The following is a 12777-nucleotide window of genomic DNA, read 5'->3' as shown; positions in this document are numbered from 1 at the left end:
CATCGCTCTCCCTCTACCTCACCCTGCCTCTTCTCTCTCTCTCTCTCTGCGGCAGAGGATGGTGGCGTGGTTTAGTTAGCACGGGCGAAGCTACGCAATCCTTGCTTGCTGTGGGCAGGTACATGCATAGCCCAAGCATACAGCATAGCCATGTTCGCAAGAAGGAGGGCGAACGAAGCAGAAGAAGAAGAGTCTGTCCTAAGCAACAACCAAATAAACGTCAACATGGAACAGTCCAAAATACATCAAACATCAACAACCGTGTCACACACACACACAGACGAGACACACACACACACACACACACACAGACGAGACACACATATGAAGGGCAAAACAGGAGAAATACAACAAACAAAACGTCGCGATTTGACATGGGCCAAGGCAGAGAAAGAAACATAACATGGTGTTCGATTATGCGACGACTAATGCAGCTGGTGCTGCTCTTGTTTTTGTAGCTGCGATAACAGGCGGTGGTGTTACTCTTGCGCGTCACCCAGCGGTGGCACCTCATCATGGCCATCAACCGCATCATCAATGTCCATCCCCATATCGGCGTCGCCGTCCGTGAAATCACCAAAGAGCGGGCTTGCCGCGCGTCCGTTGGGATCGTCACCCGGCTGCTGCTGCTGCTGCTGCGTGTGCGGTTGCTGATACTGTGGTGGCTGTTGTGCCTGATGCAGCTGGGGATACGCTTGTGGCTGCGGTTGTTGTGCTTGTTGCGGCTGTTGCTGATACTGTTGCGGTTGTTGCTGCTGGTAGTAAGCGGAGGGCGCTGTTGTGGCCGCTGGCGCTGCACCCGTCGGCAGCGACACTGGCGCCGTCATGGCATTCGTCCCCGTGCCTCCCGGCTGCTGCTGCTGGTAGTGCTGCTGGTATTGCGCATGACTGGGAGCGGCCGGGTACGCCGCCTGTGCGTATCCACCTTGCTGCTGCTGGTGTGTTTGTTGGTGTGTTTGTTGCGAGTATTGCGGCGCTGCTGCCGTTGATGCTGGCGGCGGTGGGTTGGATGATGACGAGGACGGCTGCTGGTAAGGTTGGCCCGGGTACTGCTGGTACTGCTGGTGCTGCTGCTGGTATTGTGGGTAGTACGCATATGGCGCCGCTGCCGATGCTGAGGACGATGACGACATTGCAGCGCTGTGCTGGGCAGACGACATGCCCGGCACACCAGCAGACAACGACGATGGCTGCTGCTGCAGCAGCTGGTGCTGCTGTGGAGCCATGGGCGGTTGCTGCATGCCACCCATTGACGGCGCGTATGTGTGTGCAGACGAGTACGAGGATGCAGAGGACGATGCAGACGGCGTGTAGTGCGGCTGGCCCATGTATGCACCGGCCTGTGGCTGCTGCTGCTGCTGCCGCTGCTGGTAGTGATACGGGGACGGGTACTGTTGCTGGTAGGGCGCAGCGGCCGAGTTGAAGGTGTTGGCGTACATGTTTGCGGTGCTGTGGAAGTCTGACATGAACGTGAGTTGGCCAAAGTCGGCCTGCTCCTCAACACCGCCGGCAGCGCGCTGCTCGGTGTTGGACAGGTCAAGCTTGTCCCGCGCATATCCTGGCACGCACACATGCATGACAGCAGCAGGACGGTAGGAAGGGAGGGGTAAAAAGGGTGTGTGTGATGGATGAGATGGGTGAGAGATTGTGGGTTGTATCGATGCATGAAGCTTTGGTTTCAAACAAACCAGTAACTCATGGCGCATGTTTGCACACACACACACACGCACACACACACACGCACACACACACACACACACACACACACACACACACACACACACACGAACACACACACACACGCACACGCGCACACACATCCGCATCCCACATACGTCTGAGTGCATCCTCCTGCTCGTTCTTCGAGAGCTCGTCGTCCTCCGTGCACTCTTCAAGCATCGACGAATGCATGAACGGAGCCTGTCATGCAGAGGGAGCACACAGAACACAACAACACAACACGGCGCAGGGTGGTGGCGTTAATGCGAGTCGCATGTGCTTTCACCAAGAAGCAGCACCAGGATGTGGGGTCGCCAGCAAAGTCACACACACACACACACACATACACCACAACACTCGCACGCACGCACGCCACTCACAACGAGAAATGGCTTCAACCAAACAAACCACCAAGCAAGCAAGGGCACACGGCACAGCGCACCTTTGCAAGGTGCTTCTTGCAGTCGCCCTCGCAGATTTTCTTGAGGATGATATCGCGCCCGTCGCTGATGTCGCGCGGCGCCGTCTCCTCCGTCACAGCAGCCGGCGCCTGCAATGGTGGTGGGGGTGGTGGCGGGGGGGAAGATTAGTGGTGCGAGTGAGGTCAATCGGTCAGTGGTGAAGGCACGAGCGAACACACATAGACACACAAACACACACAAACACACACAAACACACACAGACACACACACAGACACACACACAGACACACACAGACACACACACACAGACACACAGACACACAGACACACACACAGACACACACAGACACACACAAACACACACACACACACACACAAACACACACAGACACACACACGGACGTTGTATGTGAAGAGCTGCCTGAGCTGGTCCTCGGTGAAGTGGCGCTCGGGGTTCTCCGTGTCCACCACGCGGTTTGCCAGCCCGACCTTCGTCACCTGCCGGTTGTAGATCGTCTCCTCCATCGTCCCTGCAATGTCGCAGTGAATGTCGAGAGTAAGGCGGTGATGGAAAAACGAATGCAAACAACCAACGACGGCGTGCATCGTGCCATCATCACACACAGTGCACGTCCCACTTACGCTAAGGCATGACAAAACAACCCACGAACAACCCATGAACAACCCACGAACACCCCCCCCCCCAAACACACACACACACACACACACACACACACACACACACACACACACACACACACACACAAAGCCATGCTGTGGCTGTACCTGCTGCGACGAGCCTGTAGATGAAGCATGGCTTGTCCTGTCCGTATCGGTACACGCGGCACACGGCCTGCGCGTCATGCGAAGGGTTCCACGATGTGTCCAGGATGACAACCCGCGACGCCGCCGTTAGCGAGATGCCCAGCGAGCCCGCACGCGTGGAGATGAGAAACGCGTGCATGTCCAGGTTGGAGCGGTCGTTAAACGCCTCAATCATGTCTGCTCGCTCGGACGCAGACGTGCTGCCGTCCAGGCGAAAGTAGTGCTTCTTCTTCTGCCACGCCTCGCGCGTGCCCGGCACAACAAGGCGCTTAAGGAACGACTCAACGAGGTCAAGCGCAAACAGGCTCTGCGAAAACACGAGCACCTTCTCCCGCAGCTGCACGCACAGGTGCAGCATCTGTTGTTCCGGTGGTGTGGCGAGGTGTGATGTGTGCGGGTGAGGAGAAAGCAGCGAGGAAAGGGAAATGTATGTTCTAGCAAAGCAGGCTAGCAGGACAGCTTGTTGCATCGTTTACACACACAGACACACACACACACACACACACACATGCACAGACACATGCACAGACACGCAAGTCCCGGTCTCATGTTGCACGTCAAATGGCGGCAAACGCACGGTGAGGAGGACGACAAACTTGCTGCCATTATGCAAGCTGCCCGGCTTGAAGTCTGTCGACTCGAAATAGGGGCGTGCCCACGTGTGATCCGCAGCGTCGCGCTTTCTCTTCTTCAGCGGAACGCTCATCTCCGCCTCCTCAAGCTCCTTCACCCTGCACACAGAAGAAATGACACAGAACAAAATGACAAAGCCATGTGCACACATGCGTGCACATTGACACACATGCACGCGAGTACCACAGCGGTGGATGAGAGACACGAACGAGGTTGGGATTCTCAGTGTGGGCGCAAGTCAAAGCACACAACACGAGCCAATACATACGCAGGCAAACAAACGACAGGAACAAGTGACAGAAAAGAACACACACACACACACACACGCTCTTACACATCGGCCAGCTGCGCCTGTATCTCGTGGAATTCGATGCCGAGTTTGTGCCGGCGCTCTGCGGAGATGGGCGGTGATAATGGCACCGCTTGCAGGCGCGACACGGGCGGTTGTCGTTGTTGTTGTTGTTGTTGTTGTTGTTGTTGTTGTTGTTGTTGTTGTTGTTGTTGTTGTTGAGGGGGTGCTTGAGAGGTTGATGCTTGTTGCTGCGGCTGCTGCTGTGGCTGTGGGTGCGGTTGCTGCTGGTGCGGTTGCAACTGCTGTGGCTGTGGGGGCTGCTGCTGCTGAGCCTGGCCCTGGTGTCCCGCCTGTTGCTGCTGCTGAGCCTGGCCCTGGTGTCCCGCCTGTTGCTGCTGCTGGCGCTGCTGGTACGGCGCTGCCTTCCTCATCTCGGCCATGATGGCGTCCTGGCGGGCAAACAGGGCAACGCGCTGCTTCTTGAGCTCGGCAATGCGCTTGAGGAGGTCGCGTCGCTTCGCCTCCTCGGGGGCGAGCGGCTTCATGGCCATGTGGTAGAACACATCCGGGTGGTTCCAGATCATCACCGCCGTCGAGTATGCGCGGAACAGCCGCCCTTTGCGGCCCTCCTCCTCAAGCACATACTGCAGCATCTGCACACGCGACGCGGTGGGGTGGGGCGAGCAGGGGCGCAGTTCATTCGTGCAAAGGGAGGAGAGAGAGGGAGAGAAATGAGCAGGGAAGGCGGAAAAGCGACAGAGCGACTGCATTTGCACCTTGCACACACACCCACCCACACACACACACCCACACACACACAGACAGATAGATAGACAGACAGCCAGCCAGCCAGCCACACCCACACCCACCCACACCCACACACACCCACATACACACACACAGCCAGCAAAAGCAGCTGCGTGCAGCGGGCGTACGTGTTTGTAAAGGGCCTCCTGCGTGTCGGACATCTTGACGGGGAGAACGTATTCCAGCTTGCGCGGGAGCGAGCGGTTGAGAATGCGGTCATCGCGGCGCTGCACGAAACCCGACAGCATCTTGTGTAGTACGTACGTTCGGTACCGCATCAGCTTCACGTCCTGTGGGCAGCGGAAAGGGACAAGGGGGGGGGGATGGTCGATGTGGTGAGTGACTGAATGGGTGCAGGAAGGGCACCAACACAGATACGCACGTGCATATGCACGCGCACACAGAGGCACACACACATGCGCACACACAAACAAACAATACAGACAGACAATACAGACAGTCAGACACGCGTAGAGGGGTAAGCGTTGCGGCCCCCTACTACACAAGTCACCTCTTGTCGCGAGTCGACGCAGTTTCCGTTCATGATGGGATTGACAAACATGTTGCGAAACTCCTCCAGGGTGCCGAGGTGGTCTGGTCGCACAAAGTCAACCATGCACCAGTACTCCTCGAGGTTGTTCTGCAGTGGGGACCTGGCGTGATGATGGTGGTGGCAGCAGTCGCAGTGGATGATGAGGGTGAGGTGGTGACCACACACACACACATGTGTGTGTGTGTGTGCGTGCGTGTGTGTGCGTGTGTGTGCGTGTGTGTGTGTGTGTGTGTGTGTGTGTGTGTGTGTGTGTGTGTGTGTGTGTGTCGACATGTGTGGATGAAGGAGCATACCCCGTGAGGACGACGCGGCGGGCTGTTCGAATCTTCTTCAGCACCTGCATGCATGTGTCACGTGGTGGGTCGTGCAAAGTCAAATGAGGAAAACAACACAACATACCGCAACACACATACACATACACATACACATACACATACACATACACATACACATACACATACACAACACACAAATACACATACACATACACAAACACAACCCAACAAACACAACGCACAGATACAAATCACCTCCCTTCTTACTTTTGAGATTGCAGCCTTCTCGTTCTTGATGCGGTGCCCCTCGTCGCACACGACCAGGTCCGGCCCCGGGTTGAGCAGCGCCTGCTGGATCTCAGAAAACTCCTCCACGTCCTCGGGAATCGTTTGTGTCGACGACGACGATGCTGAGGAGGCGGTGGCGGTCATGGACTTGAGGGATTTGGCGACACGGCCCTCCTCCCGCGCAAGGCGGCGCAGCATTTCGTACCCGACAATCAGCACCCCGCCCTGATGCGGTGGCAGGTGACGTGCGGCACACGGGTGGTGAGAACTGCAGCCATGGACTTATATGTGCACAAACAAGTACGTACGAAAGAATAGCAAGCAGGTGGACACAACGACACAAAATTGCATAGACAGACAGACAGACAGACACACACACACACACACACACACACACACGTACAAGACACGCACACACAAACACACACACACACAAAGACAACAACAAAGCGCTGGGCAACATACCGCCTCCTTCCAGCTCTTGATGGTTTCGAGACGTTCCCGGAAGTTTCGTCCGTCGCGCGCAACAAAGATGTTGGGCAGATTCGCAGACTTGAGCCTGGCGGAGATGGACAGGCCAGGGCAGGGTGATATGGGAGAGAGGAGGGGGAGAGAGAGGAGTTGGCAAGGATCTTGTGAGCAACACACGCAGGGGAGCAGCCAGCCAGCCGAGCCCCAAAAAGCACAAGTACACACACACACACACACACACACACACACACACACACACACACACACACACACACACACACACACACACACAGAGCGCGTGCGCACCACTTGAGGTATTCGTTTCTCCAGTTCTGGACGGTGTTGACGGGGACGACGACCATGACGCAAGATGCGGGCGTGGCGCGGAGAAAGAGCTCCGTAAACGTCACAACCTGCAGTCGTCGCACAGCGAGCAGCATGAGCACATGTGTCAAACGCACGCACAATCACACGCACATAAACACACACACACACACCCAGACACCCACAAACAAACAAACAAACAAACAAACAAACAAACAAACAAACAAACACGCTCAATAACGCACCTGCAGGGTCTTGCCGAGTCCCATACAGTGGGCGAGGATGCAACCAAAGCCCTCGCTCGTGTCAAAGTCCTCCAGGCTGTCGACAACATTCTCCCACATGAAGCGCACGCCGCCAATCTGGTGCGGCTTGAGGTATGGGACAAGCTCCTGCGCAACATACACGGGGCCCTCGCTCCCCGTGCGGTTCACGTTGATCTCAATCTGATCGTCCTCGACAACATTCACCCTGCAGTGGCGGTGGTGGTGGTGAGTGTGGTGGACGTGGTGATGGTGGCGGTGAGTGTGAGATGATCAGAGAACCGTGCAGACGACGGTGATTGGATGAAGGGACAACGCAGTTCACGAGGGCAGTACAACAAGCGCGTGTATGCGTGCGACTCACGAGTCGTCGAGATGGAGGAAGCGCGGGTTGGTGGAGAACGACTGCACCATCTGCTCCACTTCCGGGTCCTCATCGTCCTCAATGTCGATGATCTGACACATCAGGGCGAGACGCAGAATGTGTGTGTGTGTGTGTGTGTGTGTTGGGGGGGGGGTGGTGGAGTTCTTGGTGAGCAATGATGCACTTGGGCGCAGGCACAGGCGCAGGTGTCGACCAGAAGACAACACACAAACATATACACACACACAAACGCACACAGACAGACACAGACAGACAGACAGACACAGACAGACACACAGACAGACAGACACACACACACACACACAGACAGACACACACACACACACACAAACACCTGCATGCATGCATCGTCGGCACCCCTCCCCCTCCACCGCCTCCATGTCACGCACACAAGTCCTGCAGTTCATACCTCCTCTTCGTCCTCTTCGTCCTCTTCATCTTCATCATCGTCATCGTCGTCATCAAGGGTGATGGGCCCAGCGTCCACGGGTGGGAGATCAAACATGTTATCAAAGGCATCGCTCTGTGAACCCCCGACCGCATACGCCCCAGAGGTTTCTGCTTCTGCTTGTGTTGTGGCGACGGCTGCCATGTCGGGTGGCGCCGGCTCAAGCTGGAAGATGTCGTCCATCATGTCCACCTCGTGTTGTTGTTGTTGTTGTTGTTGTTGTTGTTGTTGTTGTTGTTGTTGTTGTTGTTGTTGTTGTTGTTGTTGTTGTTGTTGTTGTTGCTGCTGCTCTTCTTCTTGCTGCGGCTGCGATGGAAACTCTGGCGTGGGTGCCTCGGACGGGTGTGTTGGTGTGCTCTCGCCCTGTTCCGTTTTCACAGCTGGTGCAGCAGCTGGTGCAGAAGAAGTGGTAGCAGCTGCAGCCGTTGCCTCAGATACAGCTGCGCTGGCTGCGATTGTCGTGTCTGCGGCGCCTTCCTCGACGCTCGCTGCCTGTTCCTCCTGCTTCACAGCCACCTCCTCCTCTTTCGGCTCCTCTGTCGTCTGCGATGGCAGTCGTTGCATCTTTGGCGCGGGCGTCTCGCTCCGGGAGGGGTGGCGGCTCTGTGACTGTGACGATGTGGATGACAGTCGGTGCTTGTGCCCAGCTTCATCGGGCTGAGCTTCCTGCTTGATTGTGCCGTCCGCGCACTTGCGGTTGCTCTCTGTCTGCTGCTGCTGCTGCTGCTGCTGTTGTTGTTGTTGCTGTTGCTGTTGTTGTTGTTGTTGTTGTTGTTGTTGTTGTTGTTGTTGTTGTTGTTGTTGTTGTTGTTGTTGTTGTTGTTGTTGTTGCTTGCCTTGTTGTTTATGTTTGAGATCCTGTTCGTGGGTGCGAAAGGCGGCAATCTTGCGCTGCTGCCGCAGCAGCTCGCGTTCCTGCGCCTGCTTCATGGCGGAGCTCTGCCGTTGGATCTCCTTGATGTCGCGGCGGTGGCGGTTGATGTTGCTCTTCGCTCGTTTGAGTGGCGGCACATCACCAGCCGAGGACGTTGATGTGTGCTGGCGGCGCACGCGAGCACCACCGCCTTTCACTCGGCGGCCACCTTTCCGTGCCCGCCTCCTGCTATTCCTGCTGCCGGGCCCATCGCCGTGCACGGCGACAAGGCCAGCATCATTGTCATCGTCGTCGTCCTGCTCGTCATCCTCCTCCTCTTCTTCTTCCTCCGCCACATAATCGCTGTCTCCGTCGTCATCCTCAGCGATGTATTCATCATCATCCTCATCATCGTCATTGTCGTTGTCGTTGCCGCCGTCATCGGCATCATAGGGGTGCTTCTGGCCGGCGTCTCGAGTCCTCAAACGACATGCACCACGGTGTGCCTTCAGCTGCTTCATGTCCTCCTCATTCAACTCATCTTCATCGTGGTCGCCCAGCTCCTCGTTGTCGATGACCATATTCTCGTCAATGTGGTCTTCCAATGCCTGCGGTTTGCCGCTCGCCTCTGCAGGCGGCACCACGTCCTGTGCGGTGTCCATTTGCCCGCTTGCTGTTGCTAGCCGTGCTGCTGGCCGTGTTGCTGGCAGTTGTTGGAGGGAAGGAACTGGAGGATGCTGAAAGCAAACCTCACCGGTGATTGGCAGAAAGCAAGAACAGAGTTGGGCACAAAGGGAGGGGATGTCTACCCTCTGTCAATGTCTCTGTGTCTCTTGTGTGTGTGTGTGTGTCTCTCTCTCTCTCTTTCTGCGTGGGTGCTGACGACTGCAAAACCAGAATGCGCCAATTGCCGGGGGGGGGGGGGCTGATGCGTGATTTGATGCGACGTGATGTCGCAGCTGGTGGTGTCGTCGGCCGTGCTGTCTGTTTGTGTTGTGGAGTTGGAAATGCAAGTCTGACACACAACTCACCAAAAACAGGCACATGCACACAAGGTTGGTGTCTTTTGTGTGCGCCAGAACGCGCGACTCAGAACAATACAAAAAAACAAAAATTGTTGTGGTGTCATTTATGCTGTCGGTAACATCAGCGCTGCGCGGCTGGCGAGTTTTGTGTTGCGTTGTGTGTGTGCGGTGCTCGGTCTACCCCCCTTATCTGTCCTTCTCGCGCTGTTCAGACCCTTTCCTCGTCTGTGGCGCAGGTTGCGTTGAAGCTTTGGTCTTCTTGTAGTGCAGTTGTAACAACGTCAAGCGGAATCACGGAGCCAATACCGAAAACAACAACGGACAAACTAAGACACATAAGACAAGCAAGGGGTAATGACAGCATTCACACACATTACATGACGAAACAGAAGGACGTTACAACACATCATAGTAAGGGCAGGAAGGGAGCGTGCCTCTCATTAACCAACCAATCAATCAATCAACGAATCAATCAATCAACCGATCGGAGGCATGATCGACCATTGCATGCAGCCCAAAAGCAGCACCGCTCATCACCACTGTCGTCATACGTCGTCATTGCTTCCGCTCGGAGGCAAGGGCCATCTGGGCAAGGCGCGCGCGCTCCTCCGCTGACGGCCCACCGCGCCGCCCCGCAGTCGAGTGGCCCGCCTGTCAAGCAGCATCAGTGGTGCATGATAGGCGTGAGCACAAGAGGGTTAATGCTTGTGTATGCGCAGGCGAGCTGGTGGACAGACAGACAGACAGACAGACAGACTAACTGACAGACAGAGAAGCAGGAGAGACTTAGAGGGAGAGAGACAGACAGAGAGCTACACACACACACACACACACACGCACACACACACACACACACACGGACACAGACACAGATAACCACACAGACTGACAAGATACACCAACACACCAACACACACACAGACACAGACATACACACACACACCGACCGAGGTCTTTGCTGCCTGCAGCGCCTGTTCAGCAAGACGGGCCCGCTCCTCCGCGGACGGCGGCACTTTCCGCTGCTGCCGGGGAAGCGTCGCCTCCTTCTCCATTGCCGCCTGCGCCTGCTGTGCCAACTGCACACATATGCACACATATGTCAAAATGCAGGGAGACGTTGGTGCGTGAGGAGGCCAAGTGTGGGCAGGTGTAGGTAGTGTGTACGTGCAAACGAGCGCCTTGCTGTCGTACAGCCACAAACTCACTCACACGCACACATGGGCAGACAGACAGACAGACAGACAGACAGACAGACAGACAGACAGACAGACAGACAGACACACATGAACACACACACACGCACACACACATAAGCACACCCCTACCCTCATGCGCTCCTCCATGCTCGGGCCCGAGTGGCCGCGGCGGGCAGACGCGTCCTTCTGCGCGAGTGCCTGCTGCAGCAGCTGTTCCACCCCAATCGGTGCCATGTGCAGCCAAGCGTGGTGTGTGTGTGTGTGTGTGTGTGTGTGTGTGTGTGTGTGTGTGTGAATGATCACCAACGGTGAGCAGCTGGCATTTGTTGCATAGCAGCGAGCGCATGTTCTTGCACTCACACCCGTGTTGTTGTTGTTGTTGTTGTTGTTGGCGTCGTCGTCACGATAACGCATCACAACCAACACCACTACCACCAGCACATCATAATCACCATCAGCAGCTCGGCACCTTTTGGCGCTCTTCCTCCGTCGGGCCGTGGCGCGAGGGTGTGGGGTCATCCGCCTGCATGCCGTAGGACACATGCGCCGCTGGTGAGAAAATGGCGGATGAGGCACACCGCACGATACGCCTTGGGCACAACGAGCTTGTGCAAGGGCTGATGAACCAAACGAGAAGATGGCCTGCTCACCTTCTTCAGCTCCTGCTTAGCGTCTCGTGCTGCCTATCGCATGGCCATTCCAACAACGCACAACATCATGTGCTGTGAGAAAACGACGAGCAACCTTGAGAGTAAGGAACGCAGTGCGTTTACACACTCAGGCAGACACACACACACACACACACAACACACAACACACAGGCAGACGCAGACACACAACACACACGCACACACACACACAAGGGGCAAGGTGTTGAGTCTCACAAGCGCCTCGAGACGAAGTCGCTCAAACTCAAGCTCCTGTGGTGTCATGTCGCCTATGCAATGCACAACGCAGAGTCAATGTGAGGTGGTGGCCAAGGGATTCGGTGTACGGAGGGCCATAGTAGCATGAATCGAAGCATCCCAGGAACACGCGTCATCACACGCGCACGCATGCAGCGGCCATACTTTGTTTGGGCTTCTCCTCTTTCTTGTCCTTCTTGTCGTCGACGAGGTCTTGAAGACTGCTGAGCGTCTCTGCACCAGGGTCGCTGGGAATGGGGGCGTACAAAGGCACCTCGGGAACCTCCTGCTTCGCAGGCTCGGCGTACAAGCTGCCAACCACCAACAAAACCAGGGTGTGTGTGTGTGTGTGTGTGTGTGTGTGTGTGTGTGTGTGTGTGTGTGTGTGTGTGTGTGTGTGTGTGTGTGTGCACGCGCGTGTGTGTGTATGTGGGTGAGGTAGGCGTGGTTGCGCAAGAACGGAGTCAGTTGGTCGGCCAATGCGGAGCGGAACCAAGACAGGGAAGGTGAAATGGGGGTCTTGAAGAGCGTGCACGCAGAGAAGGAGGACGACAAACACGAGTGCAAGCATGTAACACCACAACCAACACTACCAAGACTACCAACACAACCAACGTCATCAACCAGAGGGAGGACGCAGTACAAAAGGCAACATACGGCAGCAAGCAAGCCCAGCACGCAAAAAGATGGACATCCAAACGTCTGTGCACGAGCGCACAAGCTCAGCACAAGCTCAGCACAAGCTGTCAGGGCACGAAGCAAGCAACGAGGCGAGGCGAGGCGAGGCGAGGCGAGCAACGTACGGTTCGTCGCCCATCGCTTCTTGTGGTTTCGTCTGCTGTCTGTTCGGTTGGCGCTGCTTGCAGAGGACTCTGTTGTAGAAAATCAAATCAAAATTTGCGACAATTTTCCGCAAAGAAGTTTTTTGTCGTCTTCCACCACCACCACCCATGCACCAATCACGCACCACCTGCTTGTTCCATCACACGGTTCGTGGGTCAGTCAGTCATTAAAAGGGGGAGGAACTACGACACCAAGGAAGGAACCCACACGGAGAAACAAGTGAGAAGGGGACAGGGGTGCTCCTGGATAA

At 56.0% G+C, this 12777-nt stretch overlaps 2 protein-coding genes across 2 annotated transcripts; both read right to left on the bottom strand.

The window, feature by feature from the left end:
* Nucleotides 1-59: 59 nt before the first annotated feature.
* Nucleotides 60-9220, bottom strand: PTSG_01994 (helicase DNA-binding protein; the record flags this gene model as incomplete). The annotated part of the gene is made up of 16 exons (XM_004997924.1): nucleotides 60-1558; nucleotides 1836-1920; nucleotides 2162-2269; nucleotides 2544-2671; nucleotides 2928-3324; nucleotides 3544-3697; nucleotides 3934-4544; nucleotides 4827-4988; nucleotides 5210-5351; nucleotides 5545-5588; nucleotides 5794-6039; nucleotides 6280-6373; nucleotides 6592-6698; nucleotides 6855-7080; nucleotides 7237-7328; nucleotides 7667-9220. 16 exons carry the CDS (start codon nucleotides 9218-9220, stop codon nucleotides 480-482), a joined length of 5229 nt encoding a protein of 1742 aa, XP_004997981.1. The 3' UTR covers nucleotides 60-479.
* A 602-nt stretch (nucleotides 9221-9822) lies between these two features.
* Nucleotides 9823-12594, bottom strand: PTSG_01993 (uncharacterized protein). The gene is made up of 8 exons (XM_004997923.1): nucleotides 12488-12594; nucleotides 11850-11995; nucleotides 11664-11716; nucleotides 11430-11462; nucleotides 11249-11302; nucleotides 10909-10989; nucleotides 10531-10659; nucleotides 9823-10234 (listed from the first exon to the last, which is right to left on the bottom strand). Exons 1-8 carry the CDS (start codon nucleotides 12499-12501, stop codon nucleotides 10139-10141), a joined length of 606 nt encoding a protein of 201 aa, XP_004997980.1. The 5' UTR covers nucleotides 12502-12594; the 3' UTR covers nucleotides 9823-10138.
* Nucleotides 12595-12777: the final 183 nt, after the last annotated feature.

This window comes from Salpingoeca rosetta (assembly GCF_000188695.1).
Source record: "Salpingoeca rosetta unplaced genomic scaffold supercont1.3, whole genome shotgun sequence".
NCBI classification, from domain to species: Eukaryota; class Choanoflagellata; order Craspedida; family Salpingoecidae; genus Salpingoeca; species Salpingoeca rosetta.
Note: the sequence above shows the minus strand (reverse complement) of the source record. Positions and strands in the feature narration are given on the sequence as shown.

What these genes read in the sequence shown, in the direction of transcription:
- PTSG_01993 (XM_004997923.1), bottom strand. An exon ending in AGAGGAGAAGCCCAAACAAA is followed by an intron (nt 11,717 to 11,849) that starts GTATGGCCGCTG and finishes TGCATTGCATAG; the next exon opens with GCGACATGACACCACAGGAG. An exon ending in CTAAGCAGGAGCTGAAGAAG is followed by an intron (nt 11,303 to 11,429) that starts GTGAGCAGGCCA and finishes TACGGCATGCAG; the next exon opens with GCGGATGACCCCACACCCTC.